At 39.8% G+C, this 26,690-nt stretch overlaps 1 protein-coding gene across 8 annotated transcripts in view; it reads right to left on the bottom strand.

Annotated features, from left to right (window-relative positions):
- Window positions 1-26,690, bottom strand: part of CD86 (CD86 molecule) — a 60,157-nt gene that overhangs the window by 17,930 nt on the left and 15,537 nt on the right. For 7 of the 8 annotated variants that reach the window (XM_039843174.1, XM_039843172.1, XM_039843173.1 and 4 more), the window contains exons 2-5: window positions 15,770-15,819; window positions 9,547-9,882; window positions 6,978-7,283; window positions 4,014-4,154 (exon numbers count right to left, since the gene is read on the bottom strand). In XM_039843174.1, the coding sequence (XP_039699108.1) occupies window positions 4,014-4,154; window positions 6,978-7,283; window positions 9,547-9,882; window positions 15,770-15,819 (833 nt within the window). The remainder of the gene's footprint in view (window positions 1-4,013; window positions 4,155-6,977; window positions 7,284-9,546; window positions 9,883-15,769; window positions 15,820-26,690) is intronic. The other variant, XM_039843177.1, reaches the window with a different exon arrangement.

Genomic DNA, 26,690 nt, shown 5'->3' with positions numbered 1-26,690 from the left:
TTTTCTTCTAGACTTGTTGCACTGGCTAGGATCCCCAGTAGGATGTTGAACAAAAAATAGTGAGAGTGACATTCTTGCTTTATTCCTGATTTTAGGTAGAAAGCAATCAGTCTTTTATCATTAAATATGATGCTAACTGAAGAATTTTGGTAGATGTTCTTTGTCAGGTTGAGAAAGTGCCTTTGTATTTCTACTTTTATAAGAATTTTTCTTTCTTTTTTAAAATTATAAATGAGTATTAATTTTTCCAAATGCATTTTCTGTATGCATTGATATAATTACATGATTTTTTTAAGTCTGTCAACATGGTGAATTTTTATGTTTGATTTTTATATGTAGAACCTATTTTATGGTTCTAGAATAAACCCCAATTTATCATGATGTATCATACTTTTAATATATTGCTACATTTTAGTTGCTAATTTTGCTAAGGATTGTTCATAAGGGATGTGTGTAGTTTTCTTTTTTTGTAATGCTTTTTCTAGTTTTGGTATCAGGGCTCCCCCTACCTTCAGAGCAGTCTGGGCACTGGACTCCAGGCAGTATAGGGCTCACCTCATCTTTTCTCTTTGGGACTACAGTTTTCTGCAGCCTGTTGTTCAGTGTCTGGAAACAGTTATGGTTTGTCTGATGTCTAGTTGTTTATGGGCGAAGGGCATTCCTGCAGCAGTAAATCCTTCATGTGAGGAAGGAGATATAGCAATGCTATATCTTCTACATAATTTTAAAAGAGCTTTAATTGTTAGAAAAGTCTCTTATTTCCTATACCTTCTTATAACCTTCACCCATTGAGATGCCCTTTAGAGCCGCAGTTAAATATGATCTTTGTATCTTATAGCAGCTCTTCAGGTATTTGAAGGCAGTGTCCTCCTCAAGGCTTTTTTTTCTGGCTAAGCTTCCTTGGTTATCTGAGCTATTTCTTATTTGACTGAGCTTCCAGACACAAAAAATCTGGTTAGGTTCTATTTTTATGAAAGGTCTTAAAAATAATGTGCTCATTACGAGTATTTTGAAGGGCAGATGTGATGATACCACCAACTTTTAGTTTTTAAGCCCTGTGAAGGTTTCTGCTTAAATGGTGATAAAAACGGTTTATTTTGGAAAAGACCTTTGCCCTTTAAGAAATCATTCCTGAAAGAGCTGAGACTCTTTCAGATTTGGTGGAGGGAGGCAAGTTATAAAAACTGTGGTTGCTAGGACACTATTACATACGGGTTTCAGTCACACAGACCCAAATGAGGAAGTAAAGCTTCAGGAGGAGCTATTTCAGTCTTTCTCCCCAGTGAGTAAGCTAATAAAGTAGCTTCTGAATGGGAAACGACAGTAATTTAAGGTTACAATTTCTCATGCCTTATTTGCCTTATTTTGAAATAAATAAATAAATAAATAAAAGAGAAGAGAGATTAGAAACTAACTAGAATAACCATGGTATTTCCCTTTTATTAGCAGCTTAAAATGTGTGGTTCCGGAAGCAACCACTGTGAGGCCACTGAACTAAACACTGGAAATGGCGCGACTCTAAGATTGAGTTAGTCTAGGACCACAAAGTTAGGAATTGGATGGGAGAGGAGAAACCCATTTTAAGGAAAGAAGTTCCTACTTGTTATCAGTAAGCTTGTGTTTCTGTGGATGGATCGTGACTGCTTCCATGTCTGTCTGTTGGCAGAATTTAGTTCCTGTGGTTGTAGGGGCTAAGATCCCCATTTTCTTGCTCTCAGCTGAGGACCATTCTTAGCTTCTAGAGGCTGCCCACATTTCTTGGCTTGTGGCCCCTTCCTCCATCTTCAAAGCCTACAATGGTAGTTTGAGCCTGTCTCAAGCTTTGGATCTCTTCTCCTTTTATCTCGTCTTCTAAACAAGCTGGGAAAAGTTCTCTGACTCATGTGATTAGATTTGGCCCACCTGGATAATCACATATGTAAAGCCCCTTTGTCATGTAATATAACATATTATAGCTTCTGGGGTATAGGAGGTGGACACATTGTTGGGAGCATTATTCTGTTTATCATATAGCCAATGCCAGAGATATCCACAAAGCAAGTGTAAACATTGCTGAAGTTATAGAACCCAAATTTACAAACATCTCATAGCTACATTTCATAATTTCTTGGCACATCTCCCTTCCTCAAGACTCTTTTCTTTGACCAAACTCACTGGCACAGGTGACCGTCTGACCAAACAACTTTTTCCTACCAGTATTCTCTATCGCATTCTTGCAGCGGGGTCATATATGTGCTGTGCTCTCAGTTGTCTTCTGCCTTTTACCACTCATAGCTCAATTTGACCATCTCGCATGCACACATATAGCTTCTTAAACTCCGTTGCAACTTCTCTCATGTGTAAACACACATCCTTCTCTTTATCTCCCTTATCTAGTCTCTTGAATTTTTCTAATTGCCTCTTGGAGAAAGAAACATTCTTACTCTCCTTTCTCCAACCCTTTTTCTTTGTTTTATTTGTAATCTAATCATTTCAATGTGAAAACAAATTTAAGAGACATCTTATTCCTAAGCTGAAGGTTGCTTCTGCACATTTAGCTAATTTTAACGATGATGAGGTTGAAAGAAGGAGAAGCTCAAAATGCTCACTTTGAAAAGACAAACCTGGACAAGTATGGTACATCCATACATCTGATCTTGTGCTCCAAAGTTTACACTTTTGTATCAGACAAATCTCTCAGCACACCCCCTATTTAGCAGTTTGAATTGCTTTGCCATGTGCTTTGTGTTAATTTATTGAAATTGGATAATCACTCCCCAATATCTTGTTTTTAAATACAGCAAGATGAAACAAATGAGTGATAATGTTATCCATTTTCCAGATGGATCTTAAAATCAGTACACTAAAATCTTAAATAAGATGCCGACCAGAAGCATTACTCATCTAGTACTTTTTACCATAAGTGAGTAAGGAGATTATCTTAATTATTAATACCAACTAAACTTCCACCGGAGGCAATTACTGAGATAAAGTTCAGTCTTATCTTACAGCATCACCCAAAACAGCCCAAACCACATATAGGCATGGGGTTATTATAAAGTCTATATAGGCCACTTTTACAACAGAAGTGGGGAGGTTGATGAATGCAGTTCTGTTTACAATAGTAAAACTGTGGGAACAATTCAAGTGTCCAACAATATGGAGTTGATTAAATAAATTGAGGCGTATCCACATAATATAATATCTTGCAGCCATTTAAAATGATGCTGTAGAATAATATTTAATAATATTGAATATTTTCATTCTACATTTTGTACAAAAGTACAAAAATATGTGCTATTATCCAAATTGTAAAAAATAGTCCTTATGATATTTCACTTACATAAAATAACAGATTTATACATAGAAAAATTTGAAAGATACATACTGAAGTATTGTCAGCATAATAATTTTTTTCTTACTAGTGGAAGTATAAGTGATTTTTACTTTCAGTATATGTTAATGGATGTGTAATACTTGGTAATCAACAGACGTTAATATTATTTTTAAAAGTCTGTGGGGAACAATTCATCTAACTTCTCAGGAAACCTAGACTTTTAAAAGGCAAAAGATATATATGGTCTGAAGAAAAGCAGGAGCATGAAACTTAGACTTTTAGAGATGAGAAGGCAAATGTTACGGTCATCTAATGCTACCCTTCTCACCACCCCTACTTGAAACCTACCAGGTCCATAATTACTAACATTTAGCCATGTTTTCACCCTTTACTTCGTTGAATTCTCACAGTAATCTAATGAAGTGAGGTAGGTAAAGCAAGGAATAATGTGCTTTGTCTGGAAGCCGGCAGTATATTTGTAAACCTCAGATTAGAAATGTTGCCTTTTCCTAGAAATCCAGAGCCACCTTATCAGCTGCTGAGTCCCGTCTAAGTGGGGTCCAGAGGGGAAACCTCTCCCTCCAACCACCTGCTGGTTTTGTTGCCAGTCTGGGCTGGGCAAACAAGCTCCAGAATGCAGCTGATAGGGAAGTAGCTACACAGTGGCGCTCTGCAGATGGGACAAGCACTGACTCACCACATTCACGAGAGGGGCCAGGCTGCTTCCTCTTCCTTTTCATTAGTATTAGAACGAACAACCCACACACAGACATAAACAGTAGAAGAAGTAAGGCCACAGTCAGGACACGGTCTGGGGTAGGCATAGGTGGCTTTGCATCTAGAAATGACCACAAGTTTTCAATCAGCCAAGAAGGTTGATTATAAAAGGTTAATAATTAACACTGTTCTATTATTTACATGCTGGCATCTCCCCAGGGCTCTACTGCCAGAGGAACCTGAAATCTACAAAATGAGGCCATAGAAAGTCTCTGTCTTAGGATCTTCAGCAGCTAACCAAGAACCAAGCCAGTGCCTCTGGCCAATCCCTGGACCAAGCTCCCTTTCCTTCTCAGAGGCTAAGATGACAATGACTATGATCTAGAAGAGGGTCCACCTGACCCTAGGTTCTGGAATCTGGAGAAAGTACCTGTGTTGAGGCTCTGAATGTATAGTCATCTGTGTGATGCTCTGCTTTCTCAGCCCTATATGTAATCAGGTCTCAGGTCCTAAAGTTTCCCTTGTATTAATTCCTCCATCCGCTATCATCTTTAGATCAGGCTCCAGATACCTTGTACCTGGACAAATATAGCAGCTTCCTCATAGGTGTCCTACCTCCAGGTTGTTTTTTATTTGTTTGTTTGTTTTTTCTACTGGGGACACAACAGAGTTCCTTAAGCGTGGGTTTCAGCCTGTCTCACCTACTAGAAAAACTTTGCTATCTCTTAATGCCCTGAGGAATCAGAGTCAGAATCAGCGTCAGAATCAGCTCCTGGAAGGTCAGGAGCTGCATGGAGACTCCCGAGTTTCTAGAAAGCTGAAAAACGGGCTTTGGGGGAGGAAATCTTAGAACTGAGTGGTCTACTTTATAGACATTTATAGGAACAGTTCCGGTAGTTAATCAGGAAAATAGGACCAGTTGACCTCCCATTAGCTTAGCTGCAGTTTATGGACCCAATCCTTGTTCTTGGGGCATTAAAAAGAGGAATTCTTGGCACTGTAGGCCTTATTCACCACTTTCTGAGTCTGTCCTAGTTTATTCCACTTGAGTCCATTCGGCATTCCCAGTAAAGGGTGTGTGTGTGTGGCAGGGGGGTGGGGGGGGAGGGTAGGTATTGTACTTGTTAACATGAAAACTGCTACTTTTTGACACCTAAAAAGGTTCTTTGACTCAGGGTCTAACCTATCTTAGATCAAGCCATAGAATAAAGACACAGAGAGGCAAGCCCAATCTTCCTGAGGCAGATATAGCTGAAACTTTTCTGAAGATGGTGGTAGCTAGGAAGGTTTGGGCAGTCGTTGAGAAACAGCAGAAAGGTGAAGTTATAGTGGTAGCAAGGACCTATTCAATTGTAGACTGTGGGAGCCATGGCAGAAGGCCCAGAGCATATTATATGTGGTGATGTTGGTGGCTCCAGAAAGGTGCTGAACTTCAGAGAGAAGCCTCTTATCATACTGAGAAGCTACAGTAGAAGCAACCAGGGAAGGCTGGGTGGCCTCACCATTTACTGGGCTCTCAGAGGAGGAGGTGTATGAGTGGAGGAAATTAGTCCCAGGAGAGAGGATTGGCCTACTGGTAAAGTTGGCTGGTTGGTACTGGCCCCAGGGGCTGTACCTAAGGATTGGTCCATAGACCAAGTCATGATTAACAATGAGACATCAAGAGACAGGATGCAGCAATGCCAGAGGATGGAGCAAAGAGTTGGAAGGATGACTTAGGAGAGGACAAAGCAAGAGGCCATAGCTGGAGAAGGAGCCAAGGCAAGCAGGAGGTAAGTACATAGGGAGAGGCGTCAGGATCAGAACAAGCAGTGATGGGGGCAGTATGAGGGCAGAGAGCCTTTATTCCAGGTAAGAATCTTACAGTTACTGCTCCTCAAAAGTGGGGTTTCAAATACAGATGCATTTCCTCAAGGGCAAAGCTGCAACTTTAAACTGGCAGGCTCCTATTAGAGGACACTGCTTAGTTTCAGCCCTTTTCTATAGCTGGACTGGTCTCCATACTACTTTGTCAACATATCACGAGATTTCTGCTTCTGAGTCTTTCCTTGACACATAGGTGCTAAAGCCCACCACTACCACCTGTGCCCATGTTGGATACTGCTAATCAATAGTGGTCCTCTCACTTTATAAGCCTGGAGGCTGTCTCAGAGTTTTTCTTCCCATTGAGGAAGCCACCATATGTCTAAGTACTTGTCATCTCTTCACCACACTTATTAAGTTAATTATTTCTTTTGTGTTATGAGATCCCATCTCTTTTAGGAAAACTTTCCTGACTCTCAAAGAACTTATCTATGTCTGATTGTCTACAAAACTGATTATCAGTCACTCTTGTTTTTAAATTTAGTCACACATTTCCATGGGATATAATTTAGATTCCAATTCAATCTTTTTAAAATCCAATTTTCAAGTATGTACCTCATGGAGTTCTAATTCTATTGGAAGGTCCTCAAGGACAGAGAGAATGTCTTATACCTTTTAGTTTTCACCCCTGCAACAAACAATGTCTAGAATGGTTCTGTAATCATAACAAGAGCTGTATGTATGTATACATGATGTGTGTGTGTGTGGGTGTGTGTGAATGTGTGTGTGTGTGTGTGTGTGTGTGTGTTAACAAATGGAAAATTTTAGCTTGGATGGCAATTCTGCATTTTCTGACTAAACTTGAATCTTCTATCCCAAAGGTAGCCCAAAGACCAATTCCAGTTTCAGGGCCAAGAACGTAGCACCCTCAAGTGGCAACATAGGTTCATAGCCTCCCTGGACCCTAATAACTCAGAGGGAAGCTGCAGGAGCCCTCTGTCTGAGTCCCTCTTAATAGTTAAAAAAAAAAAAAAAGGGCTCAGTTGTAAGTTTCCTGGCAATCAGGGGACATTGGATAATCTGCCATACCCATTTGTGTATAATGCCTGGTAAAATAAATAGTCTTGAGAAGCAGCTTTACCTATATTGTAAGGTTGGGAGACAAGCTGTGTCTGTGTTGAGTCAGGCTGCAGGACACAGAAGATGCTCACATTTCTTTCAGGAGACACCGAAATAGACAAGCTGATAGAAACGTCATACAGGTCTGTGAAATTATCTTGAAGTATATTCATGATAACATCATACTCGGTAGTTGAGTTCTTAGTTTTTAGCACAAAAGACATCTTCTTAGGTTTTGGGTAACCTTGTATAGATGAGCAGGTCAAATTTATGGTGTCAGAATTTTCTGTTCTATTGGAAATTATTATTTTGGGTTGACTGAAGTTAGCTGAAAACAGAATAGAGATAAAAAAAAAAAAGTCAATGTAAATTTAGGTGTATCCAGAAGAGAAAAGCAAATAGTTAGGTACCTGATGTGGGTACTCTCTGGGGGCACACCTGGGATCCCATGGTGAAAGCCACATAATGATCTTGCATTTATTTTTTAGTAATGGAGTTTGGGGCCATGTGTACTTCCAGTACGCAAACCAAGGGGATGCTCTCTGAGTGATAGGAGGGCTGAAACTGAGTCACCAAAGATTTATAATGAGGCCACTGTTCTAGGGAATGAACTCTTTGAAAAGAGAAGTGGTCTGACTTTAGGATCCACGTGTCCCATGTGGTACCTTCCAGCTCACCAGACCAAGAGAGCAGAAAGGGATTGAGACTAAAGTTCCACCAGGAACTAACAGAGTTCATGGTGCTGGGATGCTTGGGGCCATATCTTTCAGAAACCCATGTAGGATGGTAGTAAATGAGTGGATGAGCATTTTGGATTTAGAAATTCAGAATACTAGTTTTGGGCACGACTGTCAAGGTGACTTCGCCATATATACTATCAGGCAAACCCAGCTATTTTTAGGAAAACTATATGATCTTGGTAAATACAGAGCTTCTCTTGCCTTGTTTGCCATCCAGATTTTTATGGCTATTGAAGATCACTGACACCTAGCCCCTTCTGCCAGCCAAATCCTCGATCTCCTTATATAGTTACAAGGTTGTTTACAGGTTCTACACACTAGTATATAATTTAGTATATCGTTTCTGAAACTTCAGTGATTTGCATGTCATCTTTACAAATTTTGCTATATCAACACAATACCAAAGCACTCTGCTTATACTCTGTGTAGTCTGTAGAAGGTGCTGCCTACTGTAGCAGTAGCAACATCTGTGAAAGCACAGATTGCATGAGTCAATCAAAATTTTTCTAATACATATTGAACTAAATATAAAACTATTAAAATAAAACAAAACTGATTGTGTCCCATGTAAAACACAACGTATTCCTCTATAGTACCTGGCCATACTTTGAAAACATTGATTTAGCACTTGGTTAAATGCTCCAAACACCCCGTAGCCTAGTTTGAGTCACATGGAGCTTAAAGAGAGTTAGTCCTTAGTCTATTTCTATTTTTGCCTCTGCTTTACTCTGTGGTTTCAGAAACTCTGTGATGTTAACCTGCCTTTTTCGTTTTCATCAACAATTAATCTGGATCTAGTAATCCCACACCAGGGTATCTACCCTAGAGAAATGAAAATTTATGTTCATACAAAGACTGGTACCTGAATGTTTAGAGAAGCTCTATTTATAATAGCTTCAAACTGAAAACAACCCAATGTCTTTTCAAGGGTTGAGTGGATAAACAATAGAATGCTACTGGACAATCAGAAGAAACAGACTTTTGATACATGCAACAACTTGAATGTATCTCAAAGGCATTATGTTGAATAAAAGAAGCCTGTCTTAAAGGTTACATGCTTACTGCCTCCATTTACGCATTCTCAAAAAGGCAAGCTTATGGGATGCAAAACAGAGATTATGGGTGTGATAAGGGTATGATTATAAAGAGATAGCATGAGGAAATGTTTTTAGGATGTTGGAAATGTTTTATATCTTGTTTAGAGTGGTGGTTACAAAATCTATACATAAGTTAAAGTTATAGAACTTTACACCAAAATAAAAATAACTAATTTTACTGTATAATTAAAAAAAAAAACTGTGCTGACATTTAGGCTCGTCAAGGCCTGGAGAAACAGAGGAGCTGGTATGCCAGTTTTTGTACTATGTGCATTGGGTTATTTCCCTCTTGTCAACTGGGGTCATGCTTGGGCAGCAAACAACTCATGGGCAACCTCTGGGAGGTTGAAGGGAAAACCCAAATTAGTTAGCTGTCACCCTTGCTGGGAGCTCTAGGCAAAGATTCAGTGGGTGAGAAATCTTGGACCAAGGAGAAATGAATGTAAAAGAGATTCGAGGCCTATATGGTTATATAAACAGTAATGGCCAAATTATTCATGGTTTTTATGTAGCCACATTACCTTCATTCAGTTAACTCTATTTTATCCCGAAAGCAAATTCTTACTGAACCTTCAGAAGCAAACTATAGAAAGTACAAAGGAATTTCAGTTCCTTACTCCTGCATTATGTTCACATGGACTTCCCAGAAATGGCTGTCCTCTGCCTTTTCTCTACAAGTTCCCCCCTCCCCCACCAACATTTCACTGCTCCTTGCAGTCTCATCTAGAAGGCCAGGGATGTGAACACAACATACCAAGCACTGACAGGTCAGAACTCATTTGGTGGATGGAAACGAGTCCTTGGGGCCCTTTGTGATGGATGAAACACTGATACGTGCCCGTGTCCTTGATCTGAACATTGTGGAGTTGCAGGGCCCAGTTGTTCTGGTCAAAGCTTGCGCGGCCCTTATACTTGGGGTGAACATTTTGAGGATTCTCTTCGCCTTTGTATAGCTCATACAGAACCAGCTTATCCTGGTTCTGCCAAAATACTACCAGCTCATCAAGGCTTATGTTTTGAGAGTTTGTAAAGTGGCATGGAAGGTCTCCAGTCTCATTGAAATATGCCTGGCTTTTCATGGAAGCAGCACCTAAAAAAAAAAGAAAAGAAAAGAAAGGTGGAGATTGGGGATGAAGAAACAGGAGGGAAGAAAAACAACAACTCTATTTCTCTTTATACAATACCCAGATGCTACCTTGTCAGTAATGAGATTAAAGAAACACATATCGAGCTCTGGGACTGTGCATACATCTTGGCATCTGGAGAACGGAACTTTGTTCTCACTCTACTGCTAATTAAATGTCTGTGACTTTGTACGCATGTAACTGCTATGAGGCTCAGTTTCCTCATCTCTTTAATGGAGGGGTGAACTAACTGTTCTATGGATTTTTCTGGTACTATAGTTCTGTGAATTTAAACCCAGAACCAGCAGTTGGACAACTCATCTGTTATCTTCCTTTAAACTGAATTTTGATTCTTTTTGCTGTAGCTATTACAGGCCTCATTATTTCTATACTATCACCAAAAGCTTTCCCTTACCCTCTCTAATCCCTATTCCTTGGCCTGCTATGGCGAAAAGATTTCTGATAATGGTTGCAATCTGATATCCCTCTTTTCATTATGCCTCAATAGGTGGGGATGACATTAAATAATATCTTCACTATTCAAATAGTTCCCTTTAGAGAGTTTCCCTCATGACTGCTGTTCTCAAGGCCAGCTCTCTTAAGGATACAAAACAGTTTGGAAATGACACAAATAGTCAACTGAAGCCTCTAATCTCAGTGACCTCTCTAAGCTCTTTCAGGGATCAGAAAGAGAACTGGGCAAATATGATGGTTGCTTTGGGATTGTGGTGGTCAAAGATCATTTAAGGTACATGAATGAAATGCTGGACATGAATGAACTGCTGGAAATGAATCATAGATGGGAAGGTGAGGATGTGCTTTTGGAGTATTGGGGAAACCCCGACTACCACTACCTTGCTCTTCCCAATATGCTTTGCCCTGGAAATTTTTACAACCCCTGGAGGAGACACTGGGAGAGTTCAGAGAAAGTCTTTATTCCCTGAGGGCATATTAGAGTTTATGGAAGGCATACGTTCCAACTAATTTCTTAAATGACATTGATTGTTAGGGTTTTTGTAGGACCTATTCTGGGTCACACAATTAATTACTTGAGACTTGGCCAAGAAATTAGTGGTGGGTGAGAAGTGCAGGGTTAGGGGAAATATGCTGTTTCTTAGTTAATATAATGTTAGATGACACCTTGGGAAGGAAGTTAGGGTGGGTTCTGAATAAAGTTTCATCATTCAGGACTTCAGTAAAGGGATGTTGACATTAAGGATGAAAGAGGAGGAAGGTTGGTGAGAGAGATGAGAGGAGTTTCATTTGAGGTGCTCTTTGAGGGGTACTAGGGGAAGTTAAATCGATCTGACAAATAAGCTTCTCTTCTAAGAGGAAGTAGGACAAATACCAGTGACACACACTTGGAAAAATCAAACGTGGTGCAGAGTGGCCCAGTGAAAACAAATAATCAGGGGGTTCGGGGTGGTCTTGAACTCGAAGGGAAGAGGACTCCAGGTGTCCATGAGAGCTGGCACAAGTTTGAATCACTGCCTATTGCATTCTGCCCTCTAGAATCCTGTGAAGCACTTGAAAGTATAAAATGCAGTGTCTGTACAGGATACATCCCCATGGAGGGAGGTGAGAAAATATACCTGGGTACCCGAAATAGTGAAAAGGAGATCTAAGGAAAATATACCATGTTCAGTAATTACCTTACAAGGTAATCCTGAGCCTCTTGCTACATCTTTGCTAAACTCTGGATTATAGGGTAGGAGTGCCACCTACTATAAAAGCTTCTGGCATCTATCTCTGGGGAAATCAATTCTGGTTGTTTCAGTAACTTGCCATATGACATAGGGCAAATGACCTAATGGAGAAACCAAACACACAGTTGGAAATTCTGCCAGTTAATGGTCAATGTTGTTATTCAAGAGTCAACTGTACATTTTGGGCCTGGAAATGACATCACCTTTGACTTCTTTCTTCCTGATTTATAGTTGTTTCTCTGCTGTGCCTCACAGTACCTTCTCTCCTTCTTACCTACTCTCTTCACTCATAGACTCGTCCAACTTCTCTGACCTAGGACCTCTCTCCCAAAGATTATAAAGGCTTTTTCTTCCACCCATCTAACTGCTTCCCTCCTCACCAACCAACCAAAAATGTGGTGTGTTATAAAGGCATCAGCATTACAGGGTAAGGTGGCGTAAGGGTTTCAGGGAAGCGGGGCTGGTCAGAAATGCAGAATCTCTGGCCCCACCCAGACCTACAGAATCAGAATCTGCATTTTAACAAGCGCTCCAGTTTGAGAAGCTGTGATACAGAATGTCTATCTCTGTCTCCAGAGTGGAACAGAGGAGACAATGACAGGAACAGTTGGTTTCCAGCCAAACTCTCTCTTCTCATCTTGGGGTAGAAATCACTCTGAAGCTCATTCTGAGTGGAACTGAAAGTATTTCACAATTTATAGTCCATAGCTCCTCACCAACCACTAGCTTCCATGACATCATTCAAAACTACTCATACTGATCCCTTCTCTGATGATTTGAGAAAGATTTAGCTCAATGTCTCTTTTTCCTAAGTGGCTTTAGTCCTCCACTGTTATATTCCCAGACCTCAGGCCATCCAGCTACTGTACTCACTAGGACTCCAGTGATTATAAGCATTGAGATTCTCTCCCTCCCCCAGCACTTGAGTAATAAATGTGGTCTGGGTCTAGTTGTAATTTGTGGCCATGATGATGTCAGGAGCTAGGCACTCAAGAATACGTCTAGATATCTCCCTAATCAGCTGGAAGAGCTTCTTTCAAATGATACTTGAGGACTTCCTCAGCAATATACTGTTTAAATGTTACACAAAAACTAGAGTCTTCTAACCTCGTGAGATCTCTGACCCCATCTGGAACTTTAGTCTTCTGACCACTACCTGCCCACTATCTCAAATGCGTGTCTTATATATCCAAGGATCATTTATTCCTCATGTTACTATGCTTATTCGTACTCAAGAAATTTTCTCCTTTTATTAAACTTCCTTTAAATCTTTACTAGGCCCTCTGGAAGCCTCTTCCCATTATAATAAACTCTTCTACATTCTCAAACTCTTCATTGAATGTTTCCCCCGAGGTTGTGCTTTCATTAAAATCTGGCCCAACTCAAAGGACACCACTTGCCCCAGCCACTGTTTGTTTTATCATACTTCATGGGGACCTAGAGCAACACCCTTCCCTTTGGAGGTGTCCCTGTCTCTCATGGCTGTTAGCTATTAATCATTTGTCACTACTTCCTTGCTCACTGAGCATTTTGACGTCAGATGCCAGGTCTTTCTTTCCAACCAATTATTACTATCAACTGGGTGATTTCAGCATGGATGAGTTCACCAACAACCTTGCCTCAAAGTTTTTTGACCTTCTCCACTTTGGAGATCTTCATCCACAGGCTGTTCCAGCAGCCCCTTTCCCATGACATAATCCTGAACCTTATCACCAAGAATAACTCCGCCCTGAGAATCTTAAACCTCAATGTACCTATCTCTGTCCACAAGATATCTTCCTCTAAGATTTGCTCTTGATTGCTTCACCTATATCTGTTCTTCACTTTCATCAAGACCTTGAGTCTATCCATTCTAGACCCTATAGTGCAGTGCTTTTCAAAAGAACCCTGCAATGACAGAAATGTTCTATATTTGTACTGACCAATATGGTAGTCACCAGCCACTGTACCCACTGAGCATTCGATATGTGGCTAATGTGACTGAGATCTGAAATTTTAATCTTATTTAATTTTAACTGATTTAAATAACCACATGTGGCTAGTGGCTATCATGTTGGACAGCACAGCAATAGTATATCTTTTCAATCATTCTCTCGCCAGTAGCTTCAATAAACTTACCCTTTTGTGCAGAATTCATCCCAACACTCTACTTTTGATCTACATATCTATTCTTACACCTGAATGCTTGAAAATTCCTGAAGTTACTTAATTATTCAGACCACAAGTCTGCAGTCTCCCATCCCATTTAACTTAGCCTCTGGGCTGCTCGCCCTGCCTACCACCCTCTTCCTTCCTCATAGCAGTTACTTCGGCAGTTTCCTCTGCTACTGCTTATAGTTTATCTTTCTCTTATAGTCAAACTCCTTGGAAGAGTAAGCAGCAATTGCTGCCTTCATTCCCAGCCTCAGTCCCCCAACTCTCTGCTGAAACTTCCCTGGCAAATGTTGTCAGTGACTTCTCACCACTGCCAAATCCAGAACACTTTTCAGACCTAATCTTACTTGACCACACTGTTGAATGTCACATTGTTGGCCATCTCTTCTTGAAACTCTATTCTTTCCTGGTAATTTTTCTCTGATCACTCCTTAAATATCTCGAGTGCCTGCTCTTGACCTTCTCTTTACTTTCCACACTCTCTCTGGTGTTTCTCCTCTAACCCCATGGATTCAACTGCCAAATATAAATTAATACTTCACAGATGCTTATCTCCAGCCAATAACTTTCGCTAGAGTTCCAGCTAGCCAACTGCCTGCTGGATATTTCTACTTAGATAACAATAGATATTCTCTTCCTTCCTTTCAAACTTTCCTGTCCTCTCTATCTTAGTGAATGGTTTCTCTACTTGCTGGTGTCAGTTACTATCTGAATCATATGTAGAAAACACCCAAACAGGGTCTGCCCAGGTGTGGCTGAAAATATCTAGCACTGCTACAGCCAGAGCTGAACTAATCACCAGGCCAGTTAGTCAGGGGCAGCCTCCATGCTGCTGCAACCGAACTGCAGGCTTGACTCACCTTCCCTGTCTACCCCACACCAGGATGTGCGTTGGGAGGCTTCCCTCTCAGTGCTGAGAATGGGGAAGGGATAGGACAGGAGAAACTAAAGGCACCCAGTCACACAATGTGTGGCAGGAACCTCCACCAACCCAGTAACATATAAAGAAACTGAAACTTAGAGAGGAAAAGCAAACAGGGAAGATCTGAGTTCTGTGAGGCTTGATGCTTTTAACATTTCTTTCCTTTCTTTGGGGGGTAGGAGTGGGGGGTGGGCTCCTTAAGAAAAGAAATGCAGAATTCAATTACAAAATACCACCCAACAGGAGGAGAATGTGATGGAGAGAAAATTAGCAGTAAAAAGAGGTGATGGTCTTAACTTATTGTGGTTAAAATATCTTACTTTTGAAAATTTTACCCAAGCATAAGACACATGACCACAGTGGTAGAGCCCCTCATGGAGTCTTAGAGGAGCTTTGGATAGGACTTGTGCAAGTGGGAAACCCTGTAGCCCAGCTTTATGAGCTTCATGGTAAATCTGCTGCTGCTACTAGCGGAAGGTCACTGATGTCGGTAGTAGCAGGGCTGGGATTTTTGATCCTCCCAGTAAGCAGGGGCAAGAATGATCTACTGATGTGGGCTGGTGGGGAAAGCAGAGGAGGGGAGAGGGAAGGTAGAGAACATGAAAATCAATGCTTCTTAATGAAAGGAGGCTTTTAGAAGCCTATTAGCTATTTTTTAAAAGCCTGAAAATGCCAGAAATAAGAATAGAGAAGATCAGAAGAGAAAATATATGGAGTAAAAAGGTTAAGCTTCAGGGCTGTCAGAGCAGAGACATTCCTCTGGCTCCTGGACAGGCCAGGCAAACCTACTTTGTATATCCGGTACCGTGAATGTAGATGGCAGAGGAGGAGGATGCACAGAAGGTATCAGGCTCCATGCCAGGCCAGGCCTGCCATCAGCTGAGATACCTGTTCTTAATCATGATGTTTCCTTCTTCTCTAGAAAAGTCTTTTTTTTTTTTTTTTGCATGTAGTATTGTGCAGCGCTGGATAGAAAGTGAGTAAAACCCATCAAGGCTTGGGCTTGCAGTGGTCACACTCATCACGAGACAGTAAAGAATTCTAGGACTTTACAAAGCCAAAGGTTCTTACCAGAGAGCAGGAGAGCCATCACAAAGAGAGTCTTGCTCAGTTCCATAGTGCTAAAATTGAAAAGAAAAAATAAAACATGATTAAAAAACGAAACTAAAAACCAAAACATGACAAGCTAAGTTTTGGATTCACTTAGGACCATGTGTGTGACAGAGACCATGCTATGTGTTCACCACAGCCATTTCCTTTCCCCCGCTAGCTCCACAGATATGCCCTATTTCCCAACCTCCCCTTCAGTTAGGAGGGCCATGTGATTGGGTTCTCGCTGAGGGAATTGTGGGCAAAAGATATGGGTGTTGCTTTCAGACCTGTCACTAAAATGCCTCTCTTTTCTCCCTCTCCTACCGTCTTGAATGCAGAGGAACCAGAGGAGAAGTCCAAGAGCCTAGAGGATGGCAAAGCCTCCTGTGAAAGGAAGCTGGTTTGCTGAACAAATGAACAAAATAGCTCTCTCTAGCCCTTATTCATACTAGACTGTGACATGAGCAAAAAATAAACTTTTACTGTCTTAAGCTAATGAATTTTTTTGCATTGCTTGTTGCAGTAGTTAGTATAACTTATCTTGGCTAATATACTGGGTATGATGGGGGCGACGGGAAAATATTTATGTTTAGAAATTAACATTCCTTTGGTTTCTTTGTGGTTCTCAAACTTTAATGTGCTTAAAAAAACATATGAAAGAGTATGTTAAAGCAGTTTTCTGGGCCTCGTTAACAGAGATTCTGATTTAGTAATTTGGGTAAAACCCATGTCTAACAAACTCACAGATGATGATGATGATGCTGGTATAAAGACCCTGCTTTGAGAACCAAGCACAACAATATTCACTTAATCTAAATGACAGAGCCAAGGAAAATGACAGGCATCGCTTTATAACCTCTATCTTCTCTCTTTTCCTCTCCTTCCCTCCCTCTTTCTGCACTTACCTACTTATCCCAACTTAGACCAAAAAGGCTATAGAGTGACTTATAGGGAAGCATAGAATAAAGAAAGATGACCAACATTAAAAAGAGGTGGAAGGCAAATCAATTGCAGAAATAAAAAATGGAGTCAAGTACAAGGCCAAGGTAAATGCTTAGCGCAGGAATCCGCCTACCCTGCATGGTGCAGATCATGAGTTTGGCTTGTAATTTAATAGCCAAAGTGAAAGAAAAACTTAATTTATAGACCTGTCTATAAAATGGAAACAAATCAAGGCTTAGGAAAAGATGCACAACTAACTGTTCCCGATCCAACAGCAGAAATTTCTTCCTTGGGAGTGGATTGTCTAGAAGCCATCCCTGATCCCTAGACACCCTTCCTCTCTTCTCATAGCATTTAGCGCAAAGCTTTGGGCTAAAAGTATCTGTTATGTTTCTTCCCTTCTAGACTATAATCCCTTTTTTGTGATTAAAAAATTTTGACCACATCATATTTGCATATGGTACTAAATTTAAAAAGTAAAGGTGATAAGTAGTGGAAAGCAAGTCTCTCTCTCAACCTTGTCCCCTAGCTGTCTGGTTTTCCCTAGTAGACATAACTGGAGTGACCACTGTTACCTATTGATAGTTTCTTGCCTCTACTTGTATTAGTTTAGGTAAAACAAAATGAAAACATAGACCTATTTTTTTTTCACTTTATTTTTAAACACCAGTAGCGCAGTATACACACTTTTGCACACTTACCACTACCTTGGAGATTGTTCTGCATCCGCACACACTAGATTAGGATATTAGAATATCCTAATTCTAACAGTTGCATATTATTCTGTTGTATTCTATTGGATAGCAATAATTTATTTTGCCAGCACCTATATTTTCCAATCTTTTGCTGCAGTGATAAACCTAATCATATGTCAAATCACATACCCGAGAGTAAGCTATCTTCCTAGAAGTACAATGGCCTGACTAAAGGGTCAAAAGAGTATCACAATTTTAATCTTCACAGATGTTGAAAATTTGTTCTCTCCCAAGACTATGTTTATGCTCCTACCAACAAAACATGAGTGTACTTATTTTCATGCCACTTTTGCCAACATAGTATGGTTTTTTAATTTGTAATCTTTACCAATAGAGAAGGTTAAAATGACACCTCATTGTAATTTTTAAAAATTATTTTTCATTGTGGTATAATAATTTGGGTAAATTTGGGTAATTTACCATGTTACTAATTTGTTCAGTGTACAGTGGCACCAAGTACACCGCATTGTTGTGCAATCATCGCCACCATCCCTCTCCAGGACTCTTTTCATCTTCCACAACTGAAACTCTATACCCAGTAAACAAAAACTCTCCATTCTCCTCTCCTCCTCTCAGCCCCTGTCTCCAGAAATTTGACTACTCTAGGTACCTCATATAAAGTGAAATCATACAGTATTTGTCTTCTGTGATTGGCTTATTTCATTTAGCATAATGTATTCAAGGTTCATCCATGTCATAGCATATGTCAGAATTTCCTTTCTTCTAAAGGCTGAATAATATTCTATATTAGATAGATAGATAGATAGATAGATAGATAGATAGATAGATAGATAGATAGATAGGTAGATAGAGAGAGAGATAGAGAGATAGATAGATAGATAGATAGGTAGAGAGATAGATAGATAGATAGCTATATGCCACACTTTATTTATCCATTAATCTATGGATGGACATTTGAGTTGCTTCTGCCTTTTGGCTATTGTGAATAATGCTCTATGAACATGGACATACAAATATATCTTCGAGACCCTGCTCTCATTTCTTTTGGGCATATACTCAGAAGTGGAATTACTGGATCATGTAGTAATTCTATTTTTATTTTATTTTATTTTATTTTATTTATTTTTTAATTTAAATTTTTATTTTGGTGGCATTAGTTAACAAAATCCAGTAAGTTTCAGGCATACAATTCAACAGTAAGGCATATATATACATTCAGTAATTCTATTTTTTTTTTCAAAGAACTGCATACTGTTTTTCACAGCAGCCGCACCATTTTATACTCCCATTAAAAGTGCACAAGAGTTGCAATTTCACCATGTCTTTGCCAACACTCGTTATTTCGGGTTTTGTGTGTGTGTGTGTGTGTGTGTGTGTGTGTGTGTATCCCAATGGGTGAGAGGTAGTTCTCACTGTAGTTTTAAAATGAATTTCTTTTATTATGAGTATCGGCATCTTTTCAAACGTATAAAAAATTAGACTTCCTGTTCCATGACTGTCCATACATTTCCGTTACCTATTTTTAATTTAGGTCTTTGGCCTTTTTCTTATTTCCCTTATCGATTTGTGGAATCTCTTTTGTTTTTAAAAAGTAGTGCTAATTAGTACCTAATTTGAAAATTTGTGTGTTATGATAATGAGTTGCAAATATATTCAGCCATTAAAGCACAAAATGAGTGTTCAACATATGAACCTCATATTGCTCCTAATTGCTCTCCCTTTCCTTTCCAGTGATTTTAATAGATTTCAGATCTTGGGCATTATCTGTTGGGCCAAAGCTGACACCTGGTAAGCTGACACAGCCTGGAAAGAGAGTTCATTGTCTGATGCCTGTGCACTCCCTCATATTAAATCGCTGCCAGAATTCTATTTATCATAGAATCTCAGGAACCCTTTGAGTCTGATCTCCCACCTAATACAGGAATGTTTCATTGTGTGTGAAGCAAAAAGCAGTATCGACCTAATTAAAGATTTTTTTCCCCCTGGTATGATGTATTGAACAGGGACATAAATTGAAGAAATCACCTTGAATTCAAATAATTACATGAAATTATTGGCCCTAGGAAATCTTTGATAAATGGTCTGTCCTTGTAATTCACACAGTGAGGAAGAGCACTGGGTATAAGAAGGAAGTCAACAACATTTTGACTTCACTATTTGCAAACTCTCTTTCCCTAAGTGAGAAGCTGCCTTCTCTTCTTATTGATACTGATGTTGTTCTCTGGAACTACCCAGAATAAGCCCACCACACTTCGCTAAAGCCCTTCAAGGATTTGGGGACAGCAGTGACAGTCCTAAACGTCACTAACATTCATTTGAAGAGTGTACACTGTCTTGAACAACATTTTGTACACTTAGTTTGTCAGAGACCTTATTAAAATATGTTGCTAAAATACTTAAGATTGACATGATTCTCTTTTATAAAGTACAAATACCTCACGTGAAGAATTTCTCTCACCTCTAGTCATTGTGTGTGAGGGTGAAGCATTGGGTTAGTAAGCCAGCTTCTTCAGTGTTAATGGCTCTGAAGAAAAACAGAAACATCACTGCTCCCCAGGAATGAATTCTCAACCACAAGCACGAGTCATTGCTTTCTCCTGAGAAGTAGAAACTCTTGCTTTTGGAGGGAGAGAGCAAAAAGGAGAATGCAAGAGGAAAGAACCTAAGAATTTATGGGGGAGAGTCTCTGAGAGATTTCTGTCAGCTGTGAACGGAATAAGGTCTATAGGTGAGTGAACTGTTCATAACCTGAAATGAGCAGTTCCCATACAGCTGGAGGTTCACTTCAGAAACCAAAGAAGAGCAACCACTGTACACCACTTTCCCTTACTTTATATGCCTAGAACGCGAGAGTCAGCTGAATGACTAATTACACTATTCGTTTTCACAATAAGGTGGGATTATTTACCCCCATGTTACAGATGAGGAAATGGAGTCTCAGAGAGGTTAAGGAACTTGCTCTAGCCAGCTGTTTAGTTAATGACAGAGTTGAGATTTAAACCCATACAGCCTCACTGTGTTCTTTTTAAAAACCGATGAAGTTCCTTGAAAAGTTCCAGCTAGTTTCAGCTGTGCTGTGGGGGTGAGTGAAAAGGATTTAGATTTTACCCAGTCTCAGAGTAACAAGGGAGCAGCACGTTCCCAGGGCCAGTTGTAATGATGGCTCTTGGAATTAGAGTGTGACATGCAGGGAAACAGGCTGGGATGGGGGTTGGGATGTGGCCAAAAGTGTCCCTTTGTATCAGGGGAGTTTCTGTCTTGAGTTTCCATTTATTCCCCAAATATTGTTTGAGCACCCATTATTTTTCAGGCAGAGAATGTTCATCTCCCCTCCAGCCCTGGACAGATAATCAGTCTCCTGGCATGGGCTTAGTTCCAGGCACGTGTTACTATGTTCCAGCTAAGCCTTTTGCTTAGGAAAGCTCTGGGGAAATAGTATTTGGGCAGAAAAAGGAGGGAATAAAGAAGGGATCTTTTGCATCTCAGGTCTGAAGGACATGTGGGATCTAGTGCAGGCAAAAGGCAGTAAAAAGGGTGTAGGCTGGTGGTAGACAGAAGTGGGGTGAAACAGGGAAGTGCAGATACGATGTGGGAAGTGAGAGAATTTCAAGGCAGAAGTTGGGGAGCAACAAAGAAAATGTGCCCTATTTCGCAACTTTGTCTAGAATATTAGCTGTGATCGAGGTACCAGGAAAAAATGCTATGTTTGCTGATGTCCTAGGAAGGTTGTTCACTGAGACCATTTCTCATGCAAACATTTACTAAATTTACTCAGAGTCAGGCTTATTTTCGAGGCTGCAAGGGAATGTAAAATGTGTAGGTCTTTGTCTTCCACCCAGTACTAAAAAGAAAACTAAGGTTCACAAATTACAACTCAAGGTCCATTATTGTACGCTCATCTCCCCACGCATACAATTGTCCTTGCTCCAAACAAAGCAAGAGACACCACAACCTTTGTGGAGGGAGGAAAGCACTCAGGGCCTGACCCTTTACCTTCACCAGTTCATACTGTGACTGGACAAGGCAGGCTTGCTGGATTGGCACTATCAGCTAGGTGAGAAGAGAGTGATATGAAGTGGGAGCACAAACTTCCTGGGGTCTTGCCTTGCCCCTGGTGTGACATGCTACATGGATTACTTCTCAGATCACCAGAACCTAAAGCTATACCTTTAGGACAGCTATTATTATCTTTGAGGTACTGGGAGGAATAGGGTAGGCTTATTTCCTTTTTTCATAAAGTTTCAGAAGTGTAGAATAAGAAATATGCTGAGAATTGAATGTATCTGAATTTCTACAAGGATTCTGACAGGGTGTCTCGTGATATGCTTGAGAGTAGTATGGAAAAATGTGGGATCAATATTAATACAGTTGCTTGGCTGAAAAGCCATGCCCTGATATTGTTCATTCATTCAACAAATATTTATTGAGTCGGGCATCGTGCTAGGTGCTGGGAATATAACAAAACCAGAAACGGGTCTTCTTTATGGGATTGCTTACAATTTAGTAGAGAAGCAAGATAATGATTGAATAATCACACGAATAAATGTAAAATTATAATGATGACAAGTGCTCAAAGGAGAGGTTCATGGTACTTTGAAAAACTATACTATGACTAGTCTAAACTGAGATTTGAAGAATGATGTGGTAGATTAAAGGTAGATACATATTATTTGCTGCTTGCCCACGAAGAGGTGGAATCTAATCTATTCTTGAATTTGGGCTAGCCTTAGAGACTTGTTTGACCAATAGAGTGAGTAGAAGGGAGATTTGGGACATCCGAGTCTAGATCATAAGACAGCTTCCGTCTTTCTTGGAATATGCTCTCTGGGGCTCTGAGCCATCATGTTAGATGTTCCACTACCCTGAGGCCACTATGCCGGAGAAGCCACGTGTAGGTGTTTGAGTCAATAGTTCCAGTTGAGCTTAGCTTTCCAGACATCGATACCAAGCCACCAGGCATGTGAATAAAATCTTGAATTTTCTAGCTTAGAGGTCAGCAAACTGTAGCCTGCAGACCAAATCTAGCCACCACCTATATTTACAAATAAAATTTTGTTGGAATGCAGCCATACACATTTATTTAATTATTGTTTCTGACTGCTTTTGCACTACAATAGAGCTGAATAGCTGTGACAGAGACCATATGTCCTACAAAGCTGAATATATTTTCTACCTGGCCTTTTGAAAAAAAAAAAACCCTTGCTTTAGATCAGCACAGTCCAATAGAAATATAATGCAAACCACATATGTAATTTGAAATTTTCTAGTAGCCACATTAAAAAAATTAAATAGAAATAGGTGAAATTAACTTTAATAGTATATTTTATTTGATCCAACATATCTAAAATATTATAATCTCAACATGGAATCAAAATAAAAATTATTAATGGACATTTTACATTCTTTTTTCCTGTACTAAATCTTCAAAACCTTTTGTGTTTTACACTTATGGCACATCTTAATTAAGACAAGCCGTAATACTTCAAGTGATCAGTAGCCATATGTGACTAGTGGCTATTGAATTGGACAGTGCAGCTCTAGACTAGTCTATTCATTAGCTTAACACCACCAGGTAACCTTAGTTGGTGTCATGAGAAACAGAAAAATCACTTAGAAGCCTGCCCAAATTTCTGACTCACACATGGTGTGTGAGAGAGTAAGATACTCACTGTGTTAAGCTGTTAAAATTTCAGGGCAGTTTATAATGCACCAATAGGTAAACAAACAGATTGAACAAGCGCTAAGTAGGTAAAGGGTTGGTGGTGGTTTGGAAGGATTCTAGGCAAAGGAAACAGCATGTGCAAAGGCACCGAGGCAGAAGGCTGATATGCCAAAATGACTAGAGAGGTGAGAGACAAGGCTGGCGAGACCATGCTCACCTTATGGGTCAGTTAAGGACTTTAGTCTTTATTCTGAGAACAATGTGAAACACTGAAGAAATTAAAACAGAGAAGTGACATAATCAGGTTTGCATTTTGAAAAGATGTCTTTGGCTACTGTGTAGCAAATGGATAGTAGGGAAGCCAGAACAGATGCCAGAAGACCAATCAGTTGGCTACTCTAGTCATTTAAGTAAAGAAGGTGGCCATTTGGTCTAGGGTGTTAGGGGCAGAAGTAGAAAGAAGAAGATAGATTTAAGCAATATTTAGGATTATTATCAAGGATATGGTGATGGATTAAATATGGGGGATGAGGACATGGTATTAATTGATTCATTCATTTTTCAAGAACCAAATGCCAGGAATCATTCTTGTTTAATAGACTGATACCAGAGTGAAGCTAAAGACTTGGTTTTTTACTTTTTCACTTTCACATGTTTAGTAAAACTATGAATGAAAACACAGAAATTATACATCTGCTTTCAAATGTGCAGATGACACAAAAATGAGCCAGGTAGCTACTGGTCAGTTGGTCAGCTAAATTAATATGCATAAAGCCTAAAAAGAGAGTCTGATACTAGCATATCGAATCTCATGAAGGTAAGCGTGAAGATCTGCACTTAAGGTTTAAAATAACGAATGTGAAGTGGAATAAATGTTCAATAGAGAAATAGCTGACACATAGTAAATGTAAAAGTCACATAAATGTTAGTGTGGCATGGCTAATTAAAAATTAATTCAATCTCAATTCAATTTGGTAACCATAGTCTGTGCTTATCAGACCACATCACTTGTGGTATGTTCAGTGAAGTTGGTTATACTTGAATGACACTGACAAATTAGAGTTTATCAAGAGATGGTGTAGCACAATTCACTAGAGAATAATGAAAGTATGTCAAATGAGGAACAGTTGAAAGGACTGGGGGTATTGAACTTGGAGATGAGAAACCTGCAAGTATGATACTCATCTGCAAATATTAAAGGGCTCTCCTATAGGATGACACATGCACTGTTGCTGGAGGGCAAGTAGTTCCAATAACTGGAAGTTATAGAGAGCCAGACTTCAGCTCCAGATAATGAAAACTTTGAATCGAGTGCTACAACCAAAGACTAGATGTTCTTGTGTGGTTCTGATCACCAGAACTGCTCAAGCAAAAGTAGGGGAATAATGCAGAGGAGACATTTTAAATTTGCCTTTAAGGTTTTCATTACGTTCCAAGAAAGGAGAGAAAATAAAGATGAAAACCTGGACATACCACCTTTCCCTGTCCCCCATTCTGAGTCTATTCCTCTAATTTTTAGCGCAGTATTTCCCTCACCCATTTGGGAGCACAGCATTTCCACAGAGATTTGAGAGGGACAGCATCAAAGATGTTTAGGTACAAGTAAGAAATGCCTATGTAAATTCTTAAAGAGCAGAGGATGCTTTTATTCACTCCCCAATATTGTAGGTAACTGAAGTATTAAAATTAAGAGTCCATTCTCCTCACTTACCCAGAAGGAGCAATGCATGATGTTAACACTTAGCTTTTCCTGTCTTCCAACAGCAAGTCCATATACAGACAGATGCCCAGCTCTCCTAGTTATATGTAGAATCAGGCCTTTCTGAGTCAAGAAGCATGCCTTTTTCAAATTATCAATAATTTTAAAAACCATGTTTATATGCCTTACTGTTAAAGTATACAGCTGGAACTTATTAGATTTCATTAACCAATGCCACCATTAAAAAATAAATAAATAAAATTAAAAAAAAAAAACCAAAAACCTATTTTTTCCATTTTGCCAAAAAGTGCCTATGGGTAAGCATCATGCAATGTTTTATAGGAAGTCTGAGTGTGTGTGCATCCAGTCAAGGGCTCTGCTTGCCATGAATAAAACCCACAGAACTCACTAAAAGGAATGCCAATGCTGGCCCCCCAAGGGAGCCCTTCCTCTTTAATCAAAACCAGAATCATGGTTAAAGAGAGAAAGCCAATGTTTCCAGGACACAATTTGAGGGGCGTCCCCCTCTCCCCATTCCAAGTACCAGCCCTACCCTGGTGCTTGGAATTCCCAAATTACTCATTCCTTGGGTTAACATATTTTTGAAAGCCCCTGTTAAAACACAAATGCTAGCTGTAAGGGAGAAATTTTTTTGTTTTCAGCCATTAAAACTTAAGTTCAAGTTAATTTGTCTAAATTGGAGATGAAACTCAGGAAGGAATTATGCTCACAAGAGGAGGGAGCAGAATAGGGAATGGGACCTTTCCAGTCTTGATGGGAAGATGGAAAGCACTAAAGACATACTTTTCTTCTTCAACACCTATTCAAAACGACGTCTATTTCCAAACCTCAGCCTGAGTATACGCTGATGTACAGTTCAGAGACAAGCCTCTCAATTAGATTAGAGATGAGGATAAGGGTCCAATAAGGGTTGGACCTATGGCCCTATCCCTCCATCCTGCCTCCCAAATACTCTTATCTGCCTGACCGTAAAAGGTGAATTGTCGACACTTGCCTGGATTCTAGATGACCCCCTAAGAACCTCCCCTCCACCCTCCTTGCTTGTTTAGACATATTTTGCTCTAGTTTTAGCTCTTCACAGCTTCAACCTTCTGGCCCAGAGACCCCTAAACTCAACTCCCACCTCTATCTGATATTCGAAACATGGTACTTGAACCTTGATTTTCTCCTAAGAATCTGGCTTGGCTCACCTTTTCACCTTTCATGTTCTCTTCTCTCCCTTACCCCCACCCCACCTCAACTCCATAAAAATCCAATCTTTACCTCCACCAGGAAGGGGCATCTGACATGTAGAGATATCAGAGTAACGAAAATATCAAGCTAAAAGACATAGTTATCAAACAATGAGCACAATCACAAAGAACCATTTCCTTTCCTTCAAAGCACTGATGCTGTAAAGTTATTTTTAGTGCTATTTTCTCGGTAGGCTAGAAGCTCAAGAGTATAGAGACCATTCTTTTATGCTCCCTGTTAAAAACTCTGTACCTGGGACATAGTAAGCACTCAACAAATATATAGAGAGCACATGAATAAACAGAGATTTATAAAAGCTTTCATTATATACAGGATAGCTAATGTAAATAGCACTAATGGTATATGCAACAACAAACAGAAGATATAATATAGGACTGTGAGCTTGTGCACATAATTAAGTAGACTCATTTCAGTCCAGAGCCTCAGTCTCAAGATTGAGGTTGCATATCAGAAAGATAGGTCATCTCCCTAGTTATAACATTTTGAGAGGAGTGGGAAGTTCCCTTGGCCAAAAATTATTTTCACCTGTCTCTCCAGAACCTTAAGAAACGATTAGTGGAGGCACTATTTTAAGCCTATTTGCAAATGCAAATATGTTCATGGTAT

The sequence above is a fragment of the Pteropus medius genome, unplaced genomic scaffold (genome assembly GCF_902729225.1).
Source record: "Pteropus medius unplaced genomic scaffold, Ma_sr-lr_union100, whole genome shotgun sequence".
In the NCBI taxonomy this organism is placed as follows: domain Eukaryota; kingdom Metazoa; phylum Chordata; class Mammalia; order Chiroptera; family Pteropodidae; genus Pteropus; species Pteropus medius.
This window is presented reverse-complemented; position numbering and strand designations above follow the sequence as displayed.